We start from the raw sequence: 25,985 nt of genomic DNA on the forward strand, positions 1-25,985 counted from the left end.
AAAAAAAAATACATCTAAAGAAATCTCAAAGGTAACCCTTTTCTCAAAGAAAATTCTTTCATAATGAGAGGCAATTAGTCCAACTATTGAAAATAAGGCAGATCTTAAGTAGCGGCAGCCCTGCATCTTTGATTTTTTTCCCAAGCCCTAACTCTATTAAGTAGGGGACTCTTAGGTAACACTTTCCCAGTGAAGTTTTGTGTAATTTTTGTCACTAATTCACTAAAATTGACAAATAGCTGCAATGATGTTCTATATTATCTATATTTACACAAAAATCAGTTTTTCCATGCTATCATTTATGACACTGATGAATTTCTCAAACCTCAAAACTATTTACAAACTAAAGGAAAAAATTCTCTCCTCCTGTGGATTTTATGTCAAAACTCACCATTTAAAAGCACAATGTTGTAATTCTTACAGAAATCTTTGTGGGCCCTAATTGCTTGGGTAAGAGTTCAGTGTGTCCAGTAAACCTTAAATGGCCTCATGTATAATTGGTCTACCAACTGCAACAAGATTATGTAAGCAAGCAGAAATATAACTCTGAGGTCAGGTTGAAGTTATCTATTGAAAACTTGCTATGCTGGAGCACAACCTCATAAGGCAAACCCTGGAAGAAATACCATTTTTGATACACTATAGTTTAACTTCAAGCACAAAAGCATGAAAGAATCCCTTTTTGAAAACTGCCAAATTCATCTAAGCCTTAAGATTCCGTTTTCACACAGAAAAGTAAAAAAGCATTTATCCACTTCAACACTTACAGGTGAGAGACTCGGGACTAAGATGATAAATGGAAGTTATAATGATCAAGGCAGGAGGTAACAAGACCCAGATCATAAAAAAAAAAACTGAAGAGTAATCCAACTCTCATGTCTGTGATGTGCCAGGTGCTAGATGCTGCCATGGGGAAGATGTCCTGCTGTGCCCAATGCTGTGAAGACAGAAGCAATTCAAAAGAGAAGTTGACAGCTACCTGCAGACTATAAATATTTATTATTTCAGGTGGTCAATGAATTAAGAAATTTTACTTCGATAATACTGCTTTTGTGTAGTTTTGCACTGAAGTTTAGATTTCCAGCTAAGAATATTTCTAGTCTTAAGCATCAGCCACTTAGCAGGATTTCTACCATTCTATTAAATTTTAAATATGAATATCAGGGTTCACACTTCAACATGGTGATTTTTATTATTTCTTCATTACTGTAAGATAATAGTGATTCTCAGTGCTCTAAACAATAAATTTGATAAAGATAGAAATAAAATAGCACTGTCATGCCTCAAGTAACTCATTACTTTTCAATAATCTTTCACACTTTTAAATTCCAAAAGAATTTTCTAACACACTGTTCTTCTCATTCCAGGACTTATTCTCAGGAAAATCAAGAGTAGCTAGTAAATAGCTAGAGACATTGTGGCAGATTGCAAAAGGAAAACCAAACTGAAGTCAGGAAATCTGGGCTTTGCTACTAATTAATCAGTCTTCTGACCTCCTTCTCTGGTCCTACTTTCCTGGCTATGAACTGAAAGTTTCAGAGAGGATAATAATTGCTCAAGTCCCTTTCTTCAATGAAAGTCTATCATTTTATGTTTCACTTGAAAATATTAAATATCTAAAAAGCAATAATCTTTTTAGAATTAGGTAAATCAAAGCATAAATACAAGAAGAAAAGTAAGAGGGTATCAAACTTCAACAAAACACCATTGCCAAAGTACTTTAAAATACTTTTTAAACTCGAAAAGAGACAAAAAAAAAGTCCATCAAAATTCTCTCATAATCCAAAGCCATAATCTCTAATCAATCAAGTAACAGCCACAGTGAAGCCAAAGAACTATAATTCACTCATTTTGGAAACAGTCCCTGAGAGAGGAAGAAAAAGTTGAACAAATACAATATTTGAAAACAATACAGTAAATGAATGCACAAAAACATGTTGTATTATGCGGGACAATTTATCTGTCTAATCAATATGTAGCAACTGCATAATGCATGTGTGGCTAAAGATTTTGGTTGATGTAGCTCAGTCACTTCTCTTATTTCAAGTTCATCAAACCTTTAGCCGACTTTTTCTTACAAATGGACACAGTTGCTCATAATAAGATTAGTAGAAACAATGCAACAATTTACTACTGGATAAAACATACAGTAACATCATCATCTTGATGTACAAAGGTTAACAGATGAGGAATACATATATTGTGATTATGGTAGGAATAATGATGAATGAATAGCAAGAATAGAAAATGCAAATTGGGTCTACAGGCTATTCAACTGCTTTCAATATTAACTCTTCAGGTAAATTTCAAAGAGCAAACTACTAATAACAAAAAACAAACAAAAAGTTTTGATTACCTAAAGGATGAATGAAAACTAAAATAAAAGTATGTAAACAAGAAAATGTGGTGATTTTTGGAGGTTTTTTGATGACTTGCTCTCAGCCAGCCACTGTATTGCCCCTCAGTCATTTGCAAAACACTAAAATACATTCACTCAAAGCCTATGCTTTTAAAGTGTGTATTATTGCTACAATCTATTAAATCCTTAAAGCTAATATAGATAATACTGTGAATTCTCTCACTTAAGAGGATTCCCAATATAATTCAGCATTTGTGACTATGACAAGTACTTCAGCTGACCCCAGATATAATACGGCACCTTAGAAGCTAAAAGAAGGAATGGCTAATGCTATCCTCTGTTGAATGCTATCAGGCAATGACAATGCTTCACGTCTAGGTGAGACTGAAAATGCCAACATTCTTGCTACACTGCAAACACAGTATATTTGATCTCTGAAGGAAATCGAAGCTTATTTGAAAAGCCTACAGCCATTTGAAATCCTGCAAACAACCTAAATTAAAAATCAAATTTAGATGAAATGTACACAGAATTTATTTATTAAGAACAAGACTAAATGAAGACTAAAATATTTTTAGCATATCTCTTAAGCATAATCATAACAGCCCCTAGTAATCCCCATACTCAACAGTGTCACAGGCATTGAATAATGGAAAACGAAAAGGAACAAGAATCAGGAGACTGGAAGAATGGTTGTGTGGACAACCACATTTATTGAGCACTAAGCACCAGGCAGTATCCTACACATTTCACATATGCTATTTGATTTAATCATTATAACATATCTGTGAAGTTGAAACAATCACCCCTATATAGTCAAGGAGGCTCAGCGCAGTGAAATAACCTGCAGAAACTGGCACTGCTAGAAAGTAGTACAGCCGAAATTTTAAACATAATTTCCACCCCAGCAATCATTTTCCTACAGAACTCAAATTACATAAAAGTTTTCCTATTGTCTGTCAAGATTGGATATTATCCCTTGCCTCTCAAGTTTATTGTAAAACATTAGCTACACTCATAATAAGAGAAGACCCAGAAAGCAGGAAAAGTGCCCTTTTTCCCCCAATTATCATGTGTCCATGGCATGTAAGTTATTATACATCTATTTTGTTAATTTTTCTCCAGACAAGTATAACAACTTGTTGAAGAACTTATGTCATTAGTCTTACCTCTGGAAAAGAAAACCTATTAAAATAATACACTTAAGCATAACCATTAAATAATGAATATTAAAAATAAATATTCCCAACTCCCACTTCTAGTTAGGATGAGTTCCAAGAGAATTTTATTTCCAAACTAACAACCAGAATAAACCAGCTAATCTATAAAAATCACAGTTTCCTGAAACTCATCATACAGCTAAGAAAACAAAGAAGCCTATGTGAACTAAATTCTAGAAAAGACTGAGCCTTTTCAAGGAAAGAATAGACCCGCAGCTAACTTCACCCCTGGTAGAATGGCAGGAGGAGAAACAATCTGCCATAGATGTGTCAGGAGAAACAAACTGAACTTTCAGCAAACTTACAATGGCCACGCATGGGCAGACATCATGTACTGAGAAGTCCCAGCCACAGAGAAAACCTGCATCCACCCACCTACTCCTTCCCAACAGTCCTTACAAGCACACAGGGATGGCCACTACAGACCAAATACAGGGCAGGAGCTAAGACATATTCTTCTGGAAGCATGCTGGACCTTTCCCTAGTGCAAGGCAACATCCCACTAAAAGGCCAGTGGTAGGAGAGAAGAGGTGACAGAGATTCCTCCTAGGCACTCCAGGTCTTTATCCAGTGCAAGACAGCAGTTCCTTAAGGATCGTACTGGGGCCAGATAGCTGAGATAAATCCCTCAGAAGCACTCTCCACCTTCACTGAAGTAGCCTCTGGAGGCTGAGGGCAGTACAAGACAAGAGACAGCTGAGTTGCAGCAAGCAGAATACAAGACTGAATAGCAAAGAGAATTCCCCAGCATTCCAAAAATCCGGCAGCTATACAGCAAAGAGATTTTCACAGACCTCTTTGGCCCCAGGATTGCCATAGTTTGTGAAGCTGGCGTTAGAAGAGGAATTAAAATAAAAATAAATAAGTATTAATGCTTGGAAATAAATGAAATAACAAATGGACAAGCAACAGAAAAAATCAATAGTCAAAAGCTGTTTCCTTGAAAAGTTATTAACACTGATAAACCCACAGAAAGACTAATTAAAAAGAAAAGGAAAAAACACAAATACAAATTTCCAGTATCAGGAACAAAATAGAGAATTATCACTATAGATTCTACAGATATCACTCATCACTACAGATTCTCAGATATTTAACTAATAAAGGCTATATTATGAAAAAATGGTGCCGATGAATTTAGAAGCAGAGATGTAATAGACCTATCCTTTTAAAACAAAGCAGAACTATAAAATTCTTAGGAAAAAACACAGAATGTCTTTACAATCTTGGTGTAGGCCAAGATTTCTGACACAATGAGCACTAACTTTAAAAAATAAATAATCAATAAATTACGTGTAATCAAACTTTCTGCCAACCAAAAGATATCAACGAGAAAATGACTAAGCAAATAGATTGAGAAAAAGTATTCATAATACTTATACATGACAAAGTACTTGGATCCATAATACATAAAAAAACTTTTGCAACTCAATAATAAAAAGGCAGACAACTCAATTTTTTTAGTGGGCAACTGACTTTACCATATACTTCACAAAAGTAGAAATACAAATGGCCAATAAGCACAGAAAAATATCTTGAACATCACTGTTCATCAGAGAAATGCAAATTTAAACCACAGTGAGGCTGGGTGCAGTGGCTCATGCCCATAATACCAGCACTTTCGGAGGCCAAGGTGGGTGGATCACCTGAGGTCAGGAGTTCAAGACCAGCTTGGGCCAACAGGGTAAAACCCTGTCTCTACTAAAAAAATTCAAAAATTAGCTGGGCAATGTGGAGTGAGCCTGTAATCCCAGCTACTCGGGAGGCTGAGGTAAGAGAATCGTTTGAACCTGGGAGGCAGAGGCTGCAGTGAGCCAAGACTGAGCCATTGCACTCCAGCCTGGGAGACAGAGCAAGACTCTGTCTCAAAAAAAAATAAAATAAAATAAAATAATAATAATAATAATAATAATAAATAAACCACAGTGAGAAGACAGGCATTACTGGAATAGAGTAAGGACCTCTGAAAATTCATTCCTTCTTAAAAAAAACAATAATAATGGCATAAATTGTCAAACTCAACTTCTTCAGAACTCTGGAAATCAAAAAGTTTTCAACAATCTCACATGCATTTATGTAAGAAAAAGGGTTAATTTGCCCTAACCCCATCCCCATGTCCCTAGCTCTGTGATTATCTTTGCTTTTCTTTTTTCTTTTATTGAGACAGGGTCTCACTCTGTTGTTCAGGCAGGAGGCATGCAATTGCACAATCACGGCTCACTGCAGCCTCAATCACAATAAAAAACAATATTTTATTTTATTTTTTTGTAGAAACAGGGTCTTAGTGTCTCACTATGTTGCCCAAGCTGGTCTCAAACTCCTGGCCTCAAGCAATCCTCCCACCTTAGCCTCCCAAAGTGCTAGGATTACAGGCGTGAGCCCAGTTGTTTTACAACAAACTGTCCATAATCATGGTGAAAACCAGCAGCCTGGAAGTCACCGAAGTGAACAGAACTATACAGAAGCTCCTCAAAAGCCTCATCCCCAGAAAATTATCCCTACTTGACCTGTCTGGCAGCTCCCTGAAATGCTCCATTTTTAGAATTTGTCTTTATTTGATGTACTCAGAGCTACTGTATGCAAACAGCACTAACTCGGGGCATTTGTCAAAAAAAATCAACAACAATTGTTTAACATCACAGCTGCCTGAGGCAGTAAAACCAGTTGGAGCTAACAAGAGGACAACCAAAAAACTTTAAAGACAAAAACAAAAACTGAAAATGAGATGTTCGCAGAAGGCTTTGAAAAGCTTCAGTGTATGCCTAGGAATCTGGAAGGCCACGCATATATTCAGGAAAATCCTGAGAAGAGCGTGTAATCTCTCACCTTCCACTAACCTTGAGGGTCCATACAAGCAGAAAGAAAAGGTTAAGACACAATGGTAAGCTACCTATGGAGCACTGAAATCATGCCCAACTTGCACACACAGACTCTCAACAAAAGCCAAGAGACTTATTGATTCAAGGCATTAAAGAAATCTCCATTCAAACATTAGCTGACCACTAAGCTAACAAGGCATGACAAAGAACACAGACTTTAAAGAAATAGACTAGGAACATCACTAAAAAAAAGCAGCAACTCAAGGAGCAACCACAAAGCCTGGGAAGGAGAGATTATACTATTTAAAACGTCCACTTTCAATAACAACAAAATTATAAGAAATAAAGAAATAGGAGAGTATGGTTCATACATACAGAAAAAAGGAGTCAATAAAAACTATCTCTGAGTAAGCCAGACATTTGACTAAGTAGAAAAACACTTTAAATCAGCTACCACAAATACATTCAAAGAATTAAAAGAAATCATGTCTAAAGAAGTAAAGTATGACAACAATGTCTCATGAAACAGAGTACCAATAAAGAGAAATTATAAAACAAGATCCAAATAAAAATTCTGAACTTGAAAACTCTGATTAAATTAACCAGAGGGGCTCAACAACAGATGTGAGCAGGCAGAGGAAAGAACCAGCAAACTTAAAGATTAGTCAGTTGAGATGATCCAATCTAAGGAACAGAAAGAAGAAATTATAAAGAAAAATGAACTGAGTCTCACAGACTTGTAAGGCACCATCAAATCTATCAAATATAATGGGAGCCCTAGAAGGAGAGAGAGAAAAGAGAATAAATAAATAATAATGAAAAATAATAGCCAAAATTTTGCCAACTTCGATGAAAAACATTAATTTGCACATCCCATCCAAGAAGCTCAACTAACTCAAAACAGGGTAAATTCAAAGAAATCTGTGCTTAGATACATCCACAGTCAAACTATCAAAAAGCTGAAGAGAGTATCTTGGAAGACAGTATCTTGATAGCAGAGAAAAACTGACTTATCATATAAAAAGGATCCTTGCTAAGATTGATAACTGACTTGTTTTCAAAAACTAGGAAGTCCACAAACAGTAAGAAGACATATTCAAAGTGCTGAAAAAAAAAAAAGCCTGTCAACCAAGAATTCTATTCCCAGTAAAATTATTCTTCAAAATACAAAGGAGAAATGAAGACATTTCCAAATTTAAAAAAAAAAAAAGTGATAATTCACCACTAGCAAACCTGCCATCTAGAAGATACTTACTAAAGGGAATCCTTCCTTTAAGCTGAAATGAAAGCACGCTAGACAGTAACTCAAATCCACATGAAGAAATAAAGATTATCAGTAAAGGGAACTACATAGATAAATAATAATGACAATGTAAGCCTATTTTTGTTTGTAACTCTTTTCTTCTACCTGATTTTAAAAACTTCATAAAGCAATAATTATAAAACTGTGCTGATAAACTTTTAATGTGTAAAGATATAGTTTGTATGACAATAATAGCACAAAGGAGGTGGAAGGGAACAGAGCTACATTGGAGTAGTTTATATACTATTGAAACTAAGTTACCATTAATCTAAACAAGATTGTTTTAGGTTAAAGTGTTAGAATCCCTAGGATGACCACTAACAAAATAATTCAAAAAAAAAACAAAAAACAAGAGTAGTAAAAGAAAAGTGGGCCAGAGTGGAAAGGACAGATTGCAGAGGCATTTAGGGGGTAGAGTCAACGGAACCTTGGGTTAGATGAAAGTGACATATTCTCCCTCATGAAGCTGACAAAGATTGTCTTCTTGACCAAACTTTAGTCAGGTTTCTAAACCTTTTCCTAGACACACTTGTGTACTTCCTTGTAAAATCCAGTTGTAGCAAAAGAACGCCATTAAAACAATTTATCCAGAACCCGCCCATCCTCATAATCTAATCACCCTTGATATCTGATCAGAGTCCTCATCTTCCACAATCCCCCAGGTGATGTCTGATCACTCCCGCCTGTCGTCAGCAAGAATTTTGTTAGGTTGGCTTAGCCAGAATCTCCCTTAACCCTGACATTTCCTCTTAACAATTTTCTATCCACCAACTCCCACACTGCTCCTTTGGCTATAAACTACCACTTGCCCATGCTGCATTGGGAGTTGAGCCCAATCTCTCTCCCCAACTGCAAGACTCATAGTGACAGTCCTGAATAAAGTCTTCCTTACCCGGCTTTAACACATATCATTGATTTATTTTTTCTTTAACAGAGCACATAGTCTAGTGGAAGAATCTGAAGAGTGAACAAAAAGCTATTCTATATCATGACCAATGACTGGAACAAAGAATAGGAGAGGAGAGTGGCATGCGATGAGGCTAAGATTAGATCAAGAAATTAATAGCTAAGGATGGACCTTTGTTCCCAAAACACTAAAAACTCATTTAAAGAATTTTGAGAAAAGAAGTGACATGATTTTGGGCAAATAATGATTTTAAGTCATTAGGGAAATACAAATCAGAACCACAATGAGATGTCGCTTCACATGTCTGACTATGGCTGTAATAAAAAAGACAAACAATAACAAGTGTTAGTGAGGACGTGGAAAAACTAGAATCCTTACACAATGCTAGTTAGAATGTAACATGGTGTAGGTGATTTGAAAACCATATTGGTGGCCGGGCATGGTGGCTCATGCCAGTAAACCCAGCACTTTGGGAGGCTGAGGTGGGCGGATCACATGAGGACAGGAGTTTGAGACCAGCCTGATCAATGTGGTGAAACCCCATCTCTACCAAAAAATACAAAAGTTGCTGGGCGTGGTAACCTGCACCTATAGTCCCAGCTACTGGAGAGGCTGAGGACCTGGAGGTTGAACCTGAGAGGGGGAGGTTGCAGTGAGCCGACATTGCGCCACTGCACCCCAGCCTGGGCCACAAAGTGAGGCCCTGTCTCAAAAAAAAAAAAAAAAAAAAAAAAACCATTTTGGTAATTCCTTGAAATGTTAAACATAGAGTTACCATGTGACCTAGCAATTTATCTTCTAGGTAAAACCCAAGAAAGTTGAAAATATGTCCATATAAAAACTTGTACATGGATGCTTGGAGTGGCAATATTCACAACAGTCCCAAAGTGGAAACAATCCAAATGTCCATCAACTGATGAAAGGGCAAGCAAAATGTGGAATATCCACACAATGGAATATAATTTAGCCATAAAAAGCAATGAACTACAGAATCAATAAACCTTGAAAACATTATGCTAAGATAAGCAAGATACAATGGCTACATATTATATGATCCCATTTATATAAAATGTCCAAAATAGACAAATCTATAGAAACAGAAAGTATATTAGTGGTTGCTAAAGGCTGGGAGGGTGGCAGGGGAGAGAGAAGAAAGAAAATGGGAAATGACTATTAATGAGTATAAAGTTTCTTCATGGAGCGATGAAAACGTTAGATAACAGTATGGTTGTACAACTCTGAATAAACTAAAATTACTGAATTGTACAATATGGAAAGGTGAACTTTATGGTATATGAATTATATCTCAATAAAACTGTTATAAGCCAAAAACCATGATGAGTTACTTTTTCACACCCGGTAGACTAAGATTAAAAAGACTATGCTGACAAGGATGTAGAAAATCACTGTTGGTCAAAGGTAAAATGGTACAACTGCTTTGGAGAATTGTTTGGCAGTGTGTTAAAAAGTTAAACAGCCATCTATAGTATGACATATCAATTCAACTCCTAGTTTTTTACCCAAGAGAAGTAAAAACTGATAACTATAAGAATTGTACAGGAATGTTCACAGCAGGATTAAAATGAAAGCCATCCAAATGTCTATCAATAGGAGAATGGATAAACAAACTGTGGTATGTTTATACAATGGAACATTATTCAGGAATTAAAAACAAACTGATAGGTACAGCAACATAGATGAATCTCAAATTAATGCTCTTCATGAGAAAAAAATACATACACACATATAACCATACCATGTGATTCTATTTATATATAGCTAAAGAACAAGCAAAACTAATCTACCATCATAAAAAAAAAAAAAAAGAACAGTGATTTCCAGGGCAGGGTAAAGGGGTAGGAACACAAGAGAACATTTAGGATGATTAATGTAATCTTGGTGGTTATACAGGTTTATAAAATTGTCAAAACCAACCAAAATAAATACTTAAGATCTGTGCATCTGTTCATGATAGCAAAGAGTTGGAATCAACCCAAATGCCCATCAATGATAGACTGGATAAGGAAAATGTGGCACATATACACCATGGAATACTATGTAGCCATAAAAAATGATGAGTTCATGTCCTTTGCAGGGACATGGATGAAACTGGAAACTATCATTCTCAGAAAACTAACACAGGCACAGAAAACCAAACACTGTATGTTCTCACTCATAAGTGGGAGTTGAACAATGAGAACACATGGACACAGGGAGGGGAACAACACACACTGGGGCCTGTCAAGGGGTGGGGGGCTAGGGGAGGAATAGCATTAGGAGAAGTATCTAATGTAGATGACTGGTTGATGCGTGCAGCAAACCACCATGGCACGTGTATACCTATGTAACAAACCTGCATGCACTGCACATGTATCCCAGAGCTTAAAGTATAATTTTAAAAAAAAAGTTCTGTGCATTATATGTAAATCTTATTCCAGGTAAAAAAAGAAACAGTAGGATGTGAGAAAAATAAATGTTTCTACTGAGATATTGATGGGTGAAGTAATAGGATGTCTGGGATAGGTTTTAAATACTCCAGAAAAAAAATCAGTTAAAAGAAGATTGGCATAATATTGATAAATGTTGAAGCTGGATGATAAAATCATTAGGTTTATACTATTCTCTCTACCTTTATGTAACTTTGAAAATTCCTATAATGAAAAGTTAAAAGTTATTCATTCATATATTAATAAATATTTCTTACTGTAGTTCTGTGGCACAAGTTCTGGATTCTTAGGAATTTTCAACTTGTAGGATACATCTCCAATATTAACTGTATCACCTAAAAAGAGATTTTAAAAACAGAATAATTATAAGAGACAAATGAGAGAACCATAGACTATGCAACAATGCTTGTCCTGACCTAGAGAGGGATGTTACAGAAATGTACTACACAGCTGTCTATATGTCAAGCACTATGCTCTAAAACTTCTATCCAAAGGATATATGTATAAAGGAGAAGTGAGGCATCAGTGAAATTCACATTTTAAATGCTATGTTAGCAAACAAACAAAAACCATGATAAAATACATCAACAAGCTTTATTTCATGAATAGCAACATTAATATAGGCAAAAGCAATACAGAAGAATGCATTTTGTTTAAGATCAAAGTATCTATAGAGTAAAATCTTTTTTTTTTTTTTTTTCTGAGACGGAGTCTCACTCTGTGGCCTAGGCTGGAGTGCAGCGGTGCAAGCTCAGCTCACTGCATGCTCCGCCTCCCGGGTTCACGCCATTCTCCTGCCTCAGCCTCCAGAGTAGCTGGGATTACAGGCGCCTGCCACCACGCCCGGCTAGCTTTTTGTATTTTCAGTAGAGACGGGGTTTCACCATGTTAGCCAGGATGATCTCGATCTCCTGACCTCATGATCTGCCCACCTCGGCCTCCCAAAATGCTGGGATTACAGGCGTGAGCCACCACACTCAGCCTTTTTTTTTTTTTTTTTTTTTTTTAAGATGGACTCTTATTCTGCCGCCCAGGCTGGAGTGCAGTGATGCGATCTTGGCTCACGGCAACTTCCGCCTCCTGGGTTCAAGTGATTCTCCTGCCTCAGCCTCCTGAGTAGCTGGGATTACAGGCATGTGCCATCACATCCGGCTAATTTTTGTATTTTTAGTAGAGATGAGGTTTCACCATGTTGGCCAGGCTGGTCTTGAACTCCTGACCTCAAGTGATCCACCCACCTCGGCCTCCCAAAGTGCTGGGATTATAGGTGTGAGCCTCCACACCCAGCCCACAGAGTGTTATCTTTAACACACATCCTCAACCTTTTTACATATCTTTGTACACCCTTATTTTTACTACATACAATTTCAAATTATCCAGCAACATATCCTCAAACTTCAATATTTCTAGGTGCATAAAAGGAATAAAGCCCCAGTGGCATAAATGCCAAGAACTGGCCAGGTGCAGTGGCTCACGTCTATAATCCTAGCACTTTGGGAGGCCAAGGCAGGCGGATCACTTGAGGTCAGGAGTTAGAGACCAGCCTGACTAACACGGTAAAACCCCATCTCTACTAAAAATACAAAAATTAGATGGGCGTGGTGGTACGTGCCTGTAATCCCAGCTACTTGGGAGGCTGAGACAGGAGAATCGCTTGAAGCCAGGAGGCGGAGGTTGCAGCAAGCCAAGATTATGCCACTGCACTCCAGCCTGGGCAACGGTGTGACACTCTGTCTCAAATAAATAAAAAATGAAAGCCAAGAATTCCTACATGAAATAAGCAAAAGCAGGCAAAAGTTTTCAGTAAGTTCTACACAGTTCTATTTTTTAATGTAACCTTAATTTCCCAGTGATCTTCTAAAGCCGAGGACTAAACTGAATAATCTCTCTCTGCTTTGCTCTCTCTAACAGCAAAATAGGCATGGTGATAACATTTGCATCTAGAACTTCATTTGGAAAGGGCTCAGAGACACTCCAAAAAAGTAGTCATGCAAAACTCATCTTTCAGCACTGCCAGTTTAAAGCTAGCAAGATACCTTGAACACTAAGACCTTAAATCATGGTACTAATAACAATAGCCAACATTTATTGAATGCTTACTACCTTCTAAGTATTTTTTGCATTCTCAAAATAATCCTATGAGACAGAAACTTTACAAATGAGAAAATTTGTAAATCCATAAAAGAGTTTTTAATAGATAAAGAACTTTATTACAGGTGTGTGGTAAATTGAGAGAGGAAGATAAGGACTACACACAAAGTTAAATCCTTGCTAGGTCCAAAACTGGCAGCCAGAAAAAGGCAAGGCAAAAGATGATGAGGACCAAAATTCAAAAGCCTGCAAAGCTCCTCCATAACCCATGCACCCCTCCCTTCTCCTCTCCTGTCCAATTAACTCTTTGTTTTCATGCAATCTATCACAGAGATTCTCAAAGCATCAATATCACCTGGGAACTTGTAAGTCATACAAATCTTCAGGCCCCACCCCAGACCTACTGAATTAGAAACCCTAAGGTCCAGCAATCTGTGTTACAATGAGCCCTCCAGATGATCTCTAATGCATGTTTGAGATCATCTGGTCGTTTAAGTTCTAACGCCCTCAAAAAACAGGTGGTCAGCAGTGCCTCGTATAATACAATCTTAGTTACTGCCAGGTATTGGTTGACTGGTCATCTCACCCTATTTTCCTTAACTCAGGAAAGAACCTATAAATTAGCTACTTTCTACAGTAGGTTTTCTTTTAAAAGATAAGCTTGCTTACAAATACAAGTGATATTATCTACTGGCTTTTATTACAGAGTAGTTTAAAGAATTATAGTTACAGTATTTTCAAATAAGATGTCTTTACAAATGTTATTTCACTTCCTGAAAAGACTATAATTATTTGGCCTCCTGACAAAATGATACTGAGTAATTAACCTGAACATAAGAAAAACGTTTTCAGGCACAGGTTCTCATTACAAACATTCCCTGAGTGTTAGGGCTGACAGACATCATCCTTCTAATAAATAATCTAGAAAAAGGGCAGACTATACAAATTCATGGTAACTTGACAATTGGCTGTCCATTTATTTTTTTTAAAAAGTAAAATTCATACCTCACATTTCTGACAGACGGTACATTCAAACTGAGTAACTGAGGACAGTACAATAAGGCAACTATTCACAAAGGTATAGCAGAGTTTACGGAAACCAAAAAAGATGGTGCAGTATCCTAGGACTAGCAATAACAGAAAGCCATTACCGCCCCTAGGCCTGAAGGGGCAAGGGGAGAGAGCAAGCAGAGAGGGTCACTGTGTTAGGAAGCCTCTTTTTGGGGAACACAGCAAACCTATAATGGTGACCTGGCAGGGAGGGAGCTGGGAAATAAACATGAAGCAAAAACGGACAGAACTAAAAGTGGAAGTAGAAAAATGCACAATCACATCTAGATATTAATAGCTTTAAGTAGCTCTCTCGGTAAATAATGGAAGACGTAGGTAAAAATAAAGAAGGATACAGCATAAGGATAATTGCTTCTCAGCCTTCTGGCAAAGACCAAGTATAGACGTAAAGAAAGAGAAGATTGGAAAACATAATTAACCACTTGGCCTAAATGACATTTATGGAACGCTACACCCAACAACAGAATGCATATTCTATTTATTATTTATTTAAGTATTACTGCAAGTATGTTTTTATTTTCTCAACCTATCAACTGAATATTGTATTTTATAAAGAACTTTTTAGTATTGTAATTGGTTCCTCATGATCAGAATGCATATCCTTTTTAAATGCACATGGAACATTCACCAAAATAGATTATAGGCTGGACCACAAAGCAAGTCTCAAGGCATTTAAAGATGAGACCAGGCACAGTGGCTGGTGCCTGTAATCCCAGCACTTTGGGAGGCCGAGGTGGGTGGATCACCTGAGCCCAGGAGTTCGAGACCAGCCGGACCAACATAGTGAAACCCCATCTCTACTAAAAATACAAAATTAGCTGAGCATGGTGGCTGGCACATGCCTGTAATCCTAGCTACTTGGGAGACTGAAGCAGGAGAATTGCTTGAACCAGGGAGGCGGAGGTTGCAGTGAGCCGAGATCGCACCATTGCACTCCAGCTTGGGCAACAAGAGTGAAACTCTGTCTCAAAAAAAACAAAAAAAGAAAATTAAACGATGGAAGTCATACAGATTATGTTTTCTTACCACAGTGGAATTAAACTGGAAATCAGTAACAAAAAGGTAACTGGAAAATCCCCAAACATTTGGAAATCAAGCAACAGGCTTCTAAAAAAATCCAAAACATAAATCACAATGGAAATTGTACCCATTGGGAAACAGGGTGGTGATCAATGAGCCACATCTGCAATAGACAAAAGGCAAAAGTTATGACATTCATATGGACCAGGCATCTGCCATCCCTGCCTTAAACATTGATGTTCTTGGCCATCTTCTATTACCACACTACACTTTCCTCAGTCATTTAATCCATACCAATGTCCCAACTCTGACCTCTATACAACCCTTTTTTTTTTTTTTTTTTTCAGTTAAGGGTACTCTTCAAACACCATATACAACTAACTCTTTAAATGTCTATTTTGGCTCAGATCTCTCTCCTGAGTTTCATACCTGCCAGTAGCCTACTGGACACTTTACCTAGATATTCCAGAGACAACTCAACAAACATACAGAAACAGAATTCTATGTTGTCCATTGTGTGCGCCCAACTCTAACCAGCTCCACCTCTTGTATTCCTATCTCAGTGACTAACACTTTATCTCCTCAGCCTAGAAGGCCTTCCACATCTCTTTCACACCACTTGCCCTCTACACAACTACTACTGAAATATCTTCATCTCCCCATTGAACCTTCCCTAACTTTTCCTCTAGCACAAATTGATCACTCCATTCATCTTTCTGCTAGCACAGGATCTGATCTATGCTTTTGTAATGGAAATACAAATTCAAGGAGATAAGAGACATTTTCTAACAATTAAAGAAGAGCTTTTTATCTACTTCCAAAATAGAGATAGGATATTCTATTTCCACTTAAAAGATACACTCAGAATTTGTACTAAATTGCTAGAATATTCTGTTTCCACTTAAAAGACACACTCAGAATTTGTAATATTTTTTCTTTTAAATGCCAATATTTACAACGTACTGGAAATGTCACCCTTTGCAACTATTTAAACTTACCAGGCAAACTTTAGCTATTAACCTAAAAATGTTCAAAGGGATACATATTTTTAAAATCCTCCTAGCAGATAAATAAGAAAAATTTTTGAAGACTACTGTTTAGTCTACAAGACTCTTTTTTTCTTGGTGCAAGGCCTAAGTTTTAATCATCATTTTATCCCCAATACCTGAAACCTACCAGATATTCAATAAATGTTTGACAAATGAATAATTATAATTTTAAATTAAATATTTTCTTAAGTATTGTTTTTAAGCTGTAATGATTTTCTCCTTTGAAAACATCCCACCTACTAATGTGCTTATAAGGCAAGCCATTTGTAATGATTTCTTTAAGTGAGGTAGTTTACTCTCTAAAGGGGAATAAGAATACTTAAAGACAACAGGTAACATAATTTAGGCAAAAGAAGCTAATGTACGCCTTTCTTCAAGTAAACTGTGGGTTTACTTGAACTAGACTCAAATACTATTGAAGTATCTATAGTGCCTGAACCTTGCTGGATTTCTGATTGGTTCAGTTCATAGGGGCTCCTGTTAAGAAGTACACTTAAGTCTTTATTGTTGTCCTGAGATTCTTCATAATAGCCCTTCTGGTGCACCATATCCTCTCAAGTCTTAAATGTTTGTATGCAGCCATTCATTGAGCATTCAATGGTCTCACTTTGACCAGAACAGCAAGAACATAAAGAATTATTCAACTGATGTGACATCATGGCTTGTAAATTCCATAGTGAGACGAAGTAAGTCCACTAAGTTGGTGACAGAGAGTGGCAACAACGCCCAAAGTTTCAGTGAATCTGACAAAATTGAGAAGCTAACCAAAGGGGCAAATTGTTAAATTAAACCAAATTTGGTCTAAGGATGCCTCCGTACTTGGAGTTCTTATGTAATGAATTGCAACATAACTTTGTATGTAAATTAACTGAAACCGGAACTTAGGAGTATACTTTGGTAACAAATAGATGAGTCTTAGCCAATCTGAGCAGCTGAGCTTGGGTCAACCACAGGCTGCCAACTGATGAGACCGTGTTCAAGTAAGGCAAACACTGAGTTATAACCAAGTAAGCTGTTTCCGTACCTCACTTCCATTTTCTGTCCATAAATGCTGCCTGCTCACGTTTCAGAATGGAGCTCTCTGAGCTTATTCTGGTTCTGAGGACTGCCCAATTCACAAATGGTTCTGTGCTTAAATTCTGTTAAGTTTAGTGAGTCTAAAGTTTCTAACAGTAGCTTTGACAAAGAAGTTGGTTTCATGAGGGTTTTTCAACAGGGGCACTATGAACATTTTGGGCCAGATAATTTTTTGTTGTGAGGGGCTGTCCTGTGTGTCATGGCCTGTTTAGCAGCATCACTGGCCTCTACCCACTAGATGCCAGTAGCACCCCTCCCTCCTGGTTCTGACAACCAAAAAGAAACATCTCCAGACATTGCCAAATGTCCCCTGAGGGGGGAGAAATCACCTTCGGTTGAGAACTACTGGGTTAGTGTCATCATTTTTATATATACTAAACTTAGACCCAAGAGAAAACTAAATATATCAGCAATTCCCACACTAGTCTATGTGCTCCTAATGCGGATCTGCCTAATGATTTATAAGCTTACCATTGTTCTGAGCCTTTCTGTTAAATTCTTGAATACACAATGGGGTCAGAATATCCTCAGGGTCAAAATAACCTGCTGCAGGTTTAAAGTAGTTAATAATTTCCCCAAGGTTCAATACCTGATAAATACAAAACTTAGACCAAAACCACAGTATAGTTCTTTCCTCTTTACACTGTATTTCTCAGTTGAAGCCACAGTTCTATATTTCCCCTCCTCAAAGTTATTTCTATCTAATCCTATTGTGGCCCAAGGATATAATCTTAAAATAAAAAAAATTCATGTAGATGGATGTTTATTGCATTGTTTATAGATTTTAGACAACGTGAATGTCCAAGAATGAGACATTAGTAAAATAAATTATATGGACAAACGTATAAACTTAATAACTATTTTAAACAATCATGTACAATGATATTTATTACCATGTTAATATGTTCACAATAATGGATGTAATAATTATAAAACATACATGATCCCATTTCTTTAAAAAAACATGTATCTGCATAAATATACATATCGTCCAGGCACAGTGGCTCAAGTCTGTAATCCCAGCACTTTGGGAGGCAAAGGTGGGCAGATCGCTTGAGGTCAGGAGTTCGAGACCAGCCTGGCCAACATGGTGAAACCCCATCTCTACCAAAAATACAAAAATTAGCTGGGGTGGCTCATATGGTTTGCCTGTGTCCAACCCAAATCTTATCTTGAATTGTAGCTCCCATAATCCCCATGTGTCGTGGGAGGGACTCAGTGGGAGGTAATTGAATCATGGGGGCAGGTTTTTCCTGTGCTGTTCTCGTGGTAGCGAATAAGTCTCACGAGGTCTGATGGTTCTATAAAGGGGAGTTTCTGTACACAAGCTCTCTTGCTTGCCGCTACGTAAGACGTGACTTTTCTCTTCTTCACCTTCCACCATGATTGTGAGGCCTACCCAGCCATGCGAAACTGTTGAGCCCATGAAACCTTTTTCTTCATAAATTACCCAGTCTTTGGTATGTCCTTATAGCAGTGTGAGAACAGACTAACACAGTGGTGCACACCTGTAGTCCCAGCTATTTGGGAGGCTGAGGCAGGAGAATCGCTTGAACCCAGGAGGTGGAGGTTGCAGTAAGCCAAGACCGCTCCACTGCACTCCAGCCTGGGTGACAGGGCAAGACTCCATCTCAAAAATAAATAAACAAATAATTATACATATATATGTAATCTGACAGGATTAATGCTAAAAAGTTGATAATTATAAATTTGGGTGGGAGGATTATGTTTTAGGGAATCTGTATTTAGCATTCTTCTACAATAAACATAGATTGCTGTGTAAAAGTATTTTAGAGTATTTCTATAAACAAATTTACTTCATATACAAGAGTCATAAAGAAAAAACTGTGAATCCCTTGAATAATAATGGTGTTAAACGAGAGCACCAAAATGTCATGATATATTTAACAGTTATGTTTCTAGGTTTATCATTTGATCTATAGTATATTTGAATCCATTTAACATCAGAGTCCCACTGAAACAACTTGCTTGGCTCCATCTGTAAAAACACTACAATAATCTTTATTGAACTCTCTGCAGTAGATATCCTTGTTAACCTTGTTAACCTCTTTGCTCTTAAAACCAAGAGACAGTAATTTTAATGGAAGTATAAAGAGTTATAAAGAATTTACAATTATAGATACTTATACTATCTGACAGCAAAGGATAAAAAGCAGTGGGTTTGGGTTGAGTTTATTTGCTTGTTTTGTTTTTAACATAAATGACCTATTTTCCTTTTTTTTCTGCTTATCAGGCTTAACAAAGGTCCTCTCTTGAGAGCAAACAAGGCAATTCCAGCCTCTCCTGCTCCTTCTCTGTATGAACTTTCACAAAATAAGCCACTGAATGCTTACTAGGTACAAAGTGTTGGCAGGCACCAAAGGAATATATAGATAAATAAAACAAATACTCCAGGAGAAATAACACCAGTATATAACTTAAATATATTATTTATGAACTTTGTTGTTCTTTTTTCAAACTATTAGGAAGCAATGTCAATTACAGAGAGAGGAGATAATCAGTTACTGGTCACATGTATGAATGCAGCTGAGAGCATCTTCCCAACATAAGATGTAATCCATTATGGCCTATTGCTATTTGTAGTTTTACACTTGTCCGTGTAAGATCTCTGATTCAAAATGGGACACTTCCATCTTGATAGCCTTACTCTCAGGCCTCAGAGTAGTCAAAAGTGTGCTGTCCATTTACCTGGCTCACAATTGCTCTTACTCGAGTCCAGATCTCTGGTGGGTTCCCAGCTGCATTCAGTTAACAGTCCTCACACCCTCAAAAAATACCTCTTGTGGTCTGATCCTGCCAGAGTGAATGACTGATTTAAAGAGGATAATATGTTCTCTGTAATATGTCCATGACTCTCACATTTAAAGCAAAGCCTATACTTTGATTTGTTGGCTATAACAAAATTTGAGGACATTTACAACTTATCTACCAATACGTGTATAATACAGACTTTAAAAACTCACACCCACATGTGTTTTTACAATCAACATGTATTATCCATGTACAAAGAACAATTGTTTTTAAAAAGTTCAAGTCAATTCGCTCTGCTAAATCTGCCTACCCAGATAGTCTGGACAGTCCTGAATCTAAACAAACCTGGTTTCATGTCTCCTAAAGGCAAGGAAACAGAATAATTCTCAAATAGCTAAAACTGTACATACTAAGAATAAAAAAGCTAACTTTTATTGAGCATTAATATGTGCCACAGATTATATTAATTAATAAATCCTCACAACCACCATAATAGATATATTCTTCTTATCCTTTTACAGTTAGGAAAACTAGGACACAAAGTAACCTACCCTCAACGACCCATGGTTAGATAGTGCATAAGTGGATTCCAACACAGATTGTTTAACTCCAAAACCCAACCTATAGTTTATGCTATACTTCCACCTTTGACCTCTGCCTTCTAGAGCAAAGGAGCAAAAAACAAATAAAGAACACACAAAAAACGTAAAAAACAAATGAATAAACAGCCTAGAAGTGAGAGTAATTGAGAAAAAGCAAAAAAAAAAGCAAAATTTGAAATTGCAACACTATGGTGGGGGACGGGGTGGGTGTATGTCTTGAATGAATAAAATGAAATGCATGGGACCGAAATATGCTTTTTTTTTTTTTTTTTTGAGATGGAGTCTTGCTCTGTTGCCCAGGCTGGAGTGCAGTGGCTCGATCTCCGCTCACTGCAAGCTCCGCCTCCCGGGTTCACGCCATTCTTCTGCCTCAGCCTCTGAAGTAGCTGGGATTACAGGGGGCCGCCACCACGCTCGGCTAATTTTTCTGTTTTTTTTTTTTTTTTTTTTTTTTTTTTAGTAGAGACGGGGTTTCACCGTGTTAGCCAGGATGGTCTCGATCTCCTGACCCCGTGATCCGCCCGCCTCAGCCTCCCAAAGTGCTGGGATTACAGGCGTGAGCCACCGCGCCCGGCCCATATGCACATTTCTTGGCAAGGAAAACTGGGGGTTGCGGGGAAAATGCAAGAGGACAACGAAACCTACAATTTCGTAGTGAAAACCTGTTATTCCAAGTAGCACTGACATTGACAAAATCTTGTCTGGAATCACTTCACCATTCAAGGGTAGCAACAACAGATATCCTTTCCTTAACCATCACAGTAACTCTAACTCCACCAACACACAAGAAAAAGAATTCCTAAAACCAGCTCAAGCAGAGCCAAAAAATACTAAGCTTAGAAATCAAAGCATGTGATTCTAGCAGTCATTAGTTGTGTACTCTCCAGCGAATCACTTTTCCCTTCTGGGTTTTAATTACCTCAATTGTAGAGGCAAGTGTTTTAACTAAATTAAGGTGTAACTGTCAGCTCTAAGAATTAAGTGAAACTTTAAGGAAAACTCCTGTAAAACTTGGAAAGGCTCGGGGATGCATTTAAAACACAGTGAACTATGGGTTCTTTAGCGAGAATGTTCCCTTCTAAGCCGCCACAAGCCCTGGCTGGAACATGACACAGACCGGCTTCCAGGCCCTTGAGGCTCAGAGAGCAAGGTCAAATCCAGCTTTCAATAATTCCATAGGGCTGAGGCATTAACCTCTATGAGTATTATAATCTAAGTCAGAATTCTGGGGGTAAAGGCAGCGGCAGGGGAAGGAGAAATCACTCTTCTAGGTCATCAGAAACCTTAGTCCAGACCCCTCGGGTTGCAGAATCAGGCACAGAGAGGGCGAGCGCCCTGCCCCACGTTACACAGCAGTTAGCGCCGAGGTCGGGCCTAGAACCTCGATCTTTCAGCTCCCCGCTCGGCAAACGGTCCTTCCAAGCGCAGCGAAGCAGCAGAGAGGAGGGGCGGGGGCGCGCGGGGGCCGGGTACGGAGCGCAGGGGCACCAGGGAGGACAGGGGCGCACCCCGAGTTACCTGTGTCGGCCCCCGAGCCGGCGTGTAGCAGTCTGACCTCCGGCCGCTGCCTGTCGCCACCCGGCCTGCGCTGCACCACCTGCCGCAGGAGCAGCCGCATGCGCCGCGAGGCCGGGCCGCCGTGGCCTCCGGGTGCCCCGAGGAGTAGGAGCCGGGATTGCATGGGGCCGGGGGCGCTGCCGGGGACGGCGAGGGGGCCCGGGCGTCGAGCTGCGTCCCGGGCAGGCACCGTGAGGCAGCGCGGAGAAGGGGACAGGAAGCGGCGCCTAGCCGAGTCCGCCGGAAACTCCTTCCCCCCCGGCGCGGCCGGCTCAGTAGACTCGGCCCGGCCCTGCATGGCCCAGGCGGGCGTAAAGAGCCTGCGGAGCTCCAGCCCAAAGAGCTGGCACCGTCCCGGAACGGCCCGCGCCGCGGGAGTGCTCCGAGCTGCGGCGCTGGGCTCTGGTGGGCGCCTCGCAGTCCCTGAGGCTGTCTGTTCACCTGGATGCACCAGGCCTTCACCTGCCGTTTCCCTGCGATCCCACAGAATCTCAGGAGTTCAGTAAATGCCAAGGGTTTTAGGAGCATTTGTCGGTGTGACTCTTCAGATGCTTGCACCAAGTCTTCGTTTCTTAGTTAAAGGCCTAGTAAGTATAGGGAGCTTTCCCTGTACTTGGCTTCAGATTTCGGAAATGGAGAAAACATGCACAAGATGATGGGAACTTTCACAACTGTCTTGATTCATTGTGACCACACTAGTGTTTCCAAACCGTACGTGAAAGCTTTACCCTTTGTCCTTTTGGTGGTGGTTGGTTGTTTCTGTGTTTTATTACCGCTTCCTAAATTCTAAGGAAAAAATTCACATCTTAGTGATAGATGGAAATTGCTTAAATATCAGAAAGGATCCAGATCAAGCACTTTTCCAGTCATGCTGTAATACAAGGGTTATATAAAGATAATTTATGTCTTTAGTAAAGGAAAAAGTAGGACACTGGCTAAGGCTGCCTCCCTCTCGTACATTTCAACATCGGAAACGGTCCTACCACAAAGCAAACTAAGCCTAATGTAATTAGACTGCATCCCCAAAATGTCACAGTGAATTGACAAAGGCAAAATATTTGAGACAAGTTATACAAGCAAACATCAAAAAGAAGGCAGAAGACCTCACTTTCAGCTAAAGACCTTGCTAATTCTAGAGCTGCCACCGTCTAAATACTTAGCACCTACCCTGCGCCTAACCCTGTGATGAGTGCTGAGAAGAGAGTGATAGAGTGGAGACTGTAAAAGTCAAACAAGGCTAGGTAAGGAAGGCTTTGGGCATCCAGCGGAAGAACTTGACTTGAGGAATGAAGGCTGAACCAGGATTCTAACCTAGATGAGAAGACAGTGAAAATAAAGGTAATAAGTAGTTACACAATATATTATGACATCGTTTCATGTGTATCTTCTCATTGAATCCTCATAGCAACCCTAAGACATAAATCTAGGATGTAAGTTTATAAAATGCTTTTCCTACTTTGAGCACATCCTATGCATCAAGATTTTAATGAATTATCCCATTTCACATAAAAATGCTTTGAGGTACTATTATTATCCTCCATTTTACAGATGAAGAAACTAAGGCTAGAAGAATTGAATACCTTGGTTAAGATATCTCCATTTAATCTCACTGGAACTCAGTAGACACTTGAAAGAATGGGAGAACAACCTAAGGCAATTTTGCAAAATGGTTGATATAAGCACTAAGAGCTCTTGGAGTTAAGACAATGGAGAGTTCGACACAAGTTAGAGCATTCAACAACATTTTTTGCCTAGTTTTATTTTTTTTAGAGACAAAGTCTCACTCTGTTGCCCAGGCTGGGGTGCAGTGGCAGTATTATAGCTCATTGCAACCTCGAACTCCTGGGCTCAAGTGATCCTCCTGCTTCAGCCTCTCTAGTAGCTGAGACTACAGGTATGCACCACTGTGCCTGGCTAATTTTTGTGTTTTTGTTTTTGTAGCAGTGGAGTCTTGTTATGTTGCCCAGGCTGGTCTCAAGCTCCTGGCCTCAAGTGATCCTCCTGCCTCAGCCTCCCAACGACAACATTTATTGAGTAACTGCTGTATAAACAGTACTCTGCTAGATACTGTGAATCAATGGGCTCACATTAGGTATTGATGATAAATATACAAATAAAGAATTGCCATACAGTGAGACACGTGTCAGAGATTTAGGTTCAACATACTGCGGAGTGGATTGCTGCACCTGGAGTCTTCACAGAGAAGGTAGTGTTTGAAATGATTCATGTAGGACATATTATACAAGAGTTTGCCAGGCTGAGACAAGTCAAATCTGGCAGACAGATCATCTACAGAGAGAGAAAGAAACAGCTGAAAGTGCAGGGCATGATTGAGAACCAGAGAGTGATTCAGTGTGTCTAGAGGTCAAGTATATACAACAGTTTGTAAGAATAAGACCAGAAAGAGAATCTGGGGCCATGTTGTATGCCAAGAGAAGGAGTTTGCACATTAACCTCCAGGAAATGGAAAAATGGTGAAGGTTTTTTAGAGTGACAAAGCTACAATGGGGAGGAAAACTTTAAGCCTGAGAAAAGGCAGCACCTGAGCTTAACTTTGAATGCCATTTAGGACTGGATACACAGAGAAGAGGGGTATAGAGCCTAAGTAGAGGCTTGGAGTCCTGACAGAGTTCAGTTATAGGGGCCATGAGACCAGCCAGATGAGGAGGTTAATCTTTAGAAAGTAGTAGAAGGTGTTGGCAGAGCAGGAGGAGAAGGTTACAGAGTGAAGAATCTTGAGTAGCTGGATGAAGCTGGACTTCATCCGATGAGCAAACTGGGCAGCTACTGGACTTTTTGATCATGTTTTAGGTGGTGACATACTATGAATTGAATTAGGAAGACAGGAAGCATCAAGTGCTAGCTATGTGACAGTAAAAATAGTCTCTACTTGAAATGATGAACAGTGCTGATGGCAATGAGACTGAATGGGAAAGAATGGACCTTCACAATGTTCTTAAAGATGAACCAAAGGTGTTTTGTTTTAAAAGATGTTCATCACAATCTGTGTAAAGTCTCTCAAACTCTCACTAAAATATCTGATCGCATGCTTATTAAAAAACAAGCTACCAGCCGGGCACAGTGGCTCACACCTATAATCCCAGCACTTTGGGAAGCCGAGATGGGTGGATCACCTGAGGTCAGGAGTTGAGACCAGCCTGGCCAACATGGCAAAACCCCGTCTCTACTAAAAATACAAAAATTAGCCAGGCGTGATGGTGGGTGCCTGTAATCCCAGCTACTCGGGAGGCAGGGGCAGGAGAATCGCTTGAACCCGGGAAGCAGAGGTTGCAGTGAGCTGAGATCGCACCACTGCATTCCAGCCTGGGCAACAGAGTGAGACTCTGTCTCAAAAAAAGAAGAAAAAAGAAAATCACACTACCAAAAGCTAGTATTGACTGTCAAGCTCTTTCCAGAGTTTGGGAGGAATATTTTTTACACACCACATTAATGTAACTTGATGAAAAATGCAACTAATAATCTTTCCATGCTATGTCTGACTGAAAAAAGGTGGGTGCTCCACTCCTCCCTACTGTCTACCCCAGCTAAGAAATCAAAGGTTCATACCAGTGGTTCCCAGACTTTTGTGTGCATGCTAATTACCTGGAGATCTTATTAAAATGCAGATTATAGGGTTTCGTTCCTCCCTGCACCCAGAGATTGAGTCAATAGGTCTGAAAGGGCCCAAGAA

The 25,985-nt window shown here is 39.0% G+C and overlaps 1 protein-coding gene across 1 annotated transcript in view; it reads right to left on the reverse strand.

Annotated features, from left to right (window-relative positions):
• Nucleotides 1-23,651, reverse strand: part of VWA8 (von Willebrand factor A domain containing 8) — a 398,456-nt gene extending 374,805 nt beyond the window's left edge. Inside the window, exons 1-2 of the mRNA XM_024230913.3 lie at nt 22,256-23,651; nt 11,313-11,390 (exon numbers count right to left, since the gene is read on the reverse strand). Coding sequence (XP_024086681.3) covers nt 11,313-11,390; nt 22,256-22,592 — 415 coding nt within the window. The 5' untranslated portion in view covers nt 22,593-23,651. The remainder of the gene's footprint in view (nt 1-11,312; nt 11,391-22,255) is intronic.
• Nucleotides 23,652-25,985: the final 2,334 nt, after the last annotated feature.

Source organism: Pongo abelii, chromosome 14, assembly GCF_028885655.2.
Source record: "Pongo abelii isolate AG06213 chromosome 14, NHGRI_mPonAbe1-v2.0_pri, whole genome shotgun sequence".
NCBI classification, from domain to species: domain Eukaryota; kingdom Metazoa; phylum Chordata; class Mammalia; order Primates; family Hominidae; genus Pongo; species Pongo abelii.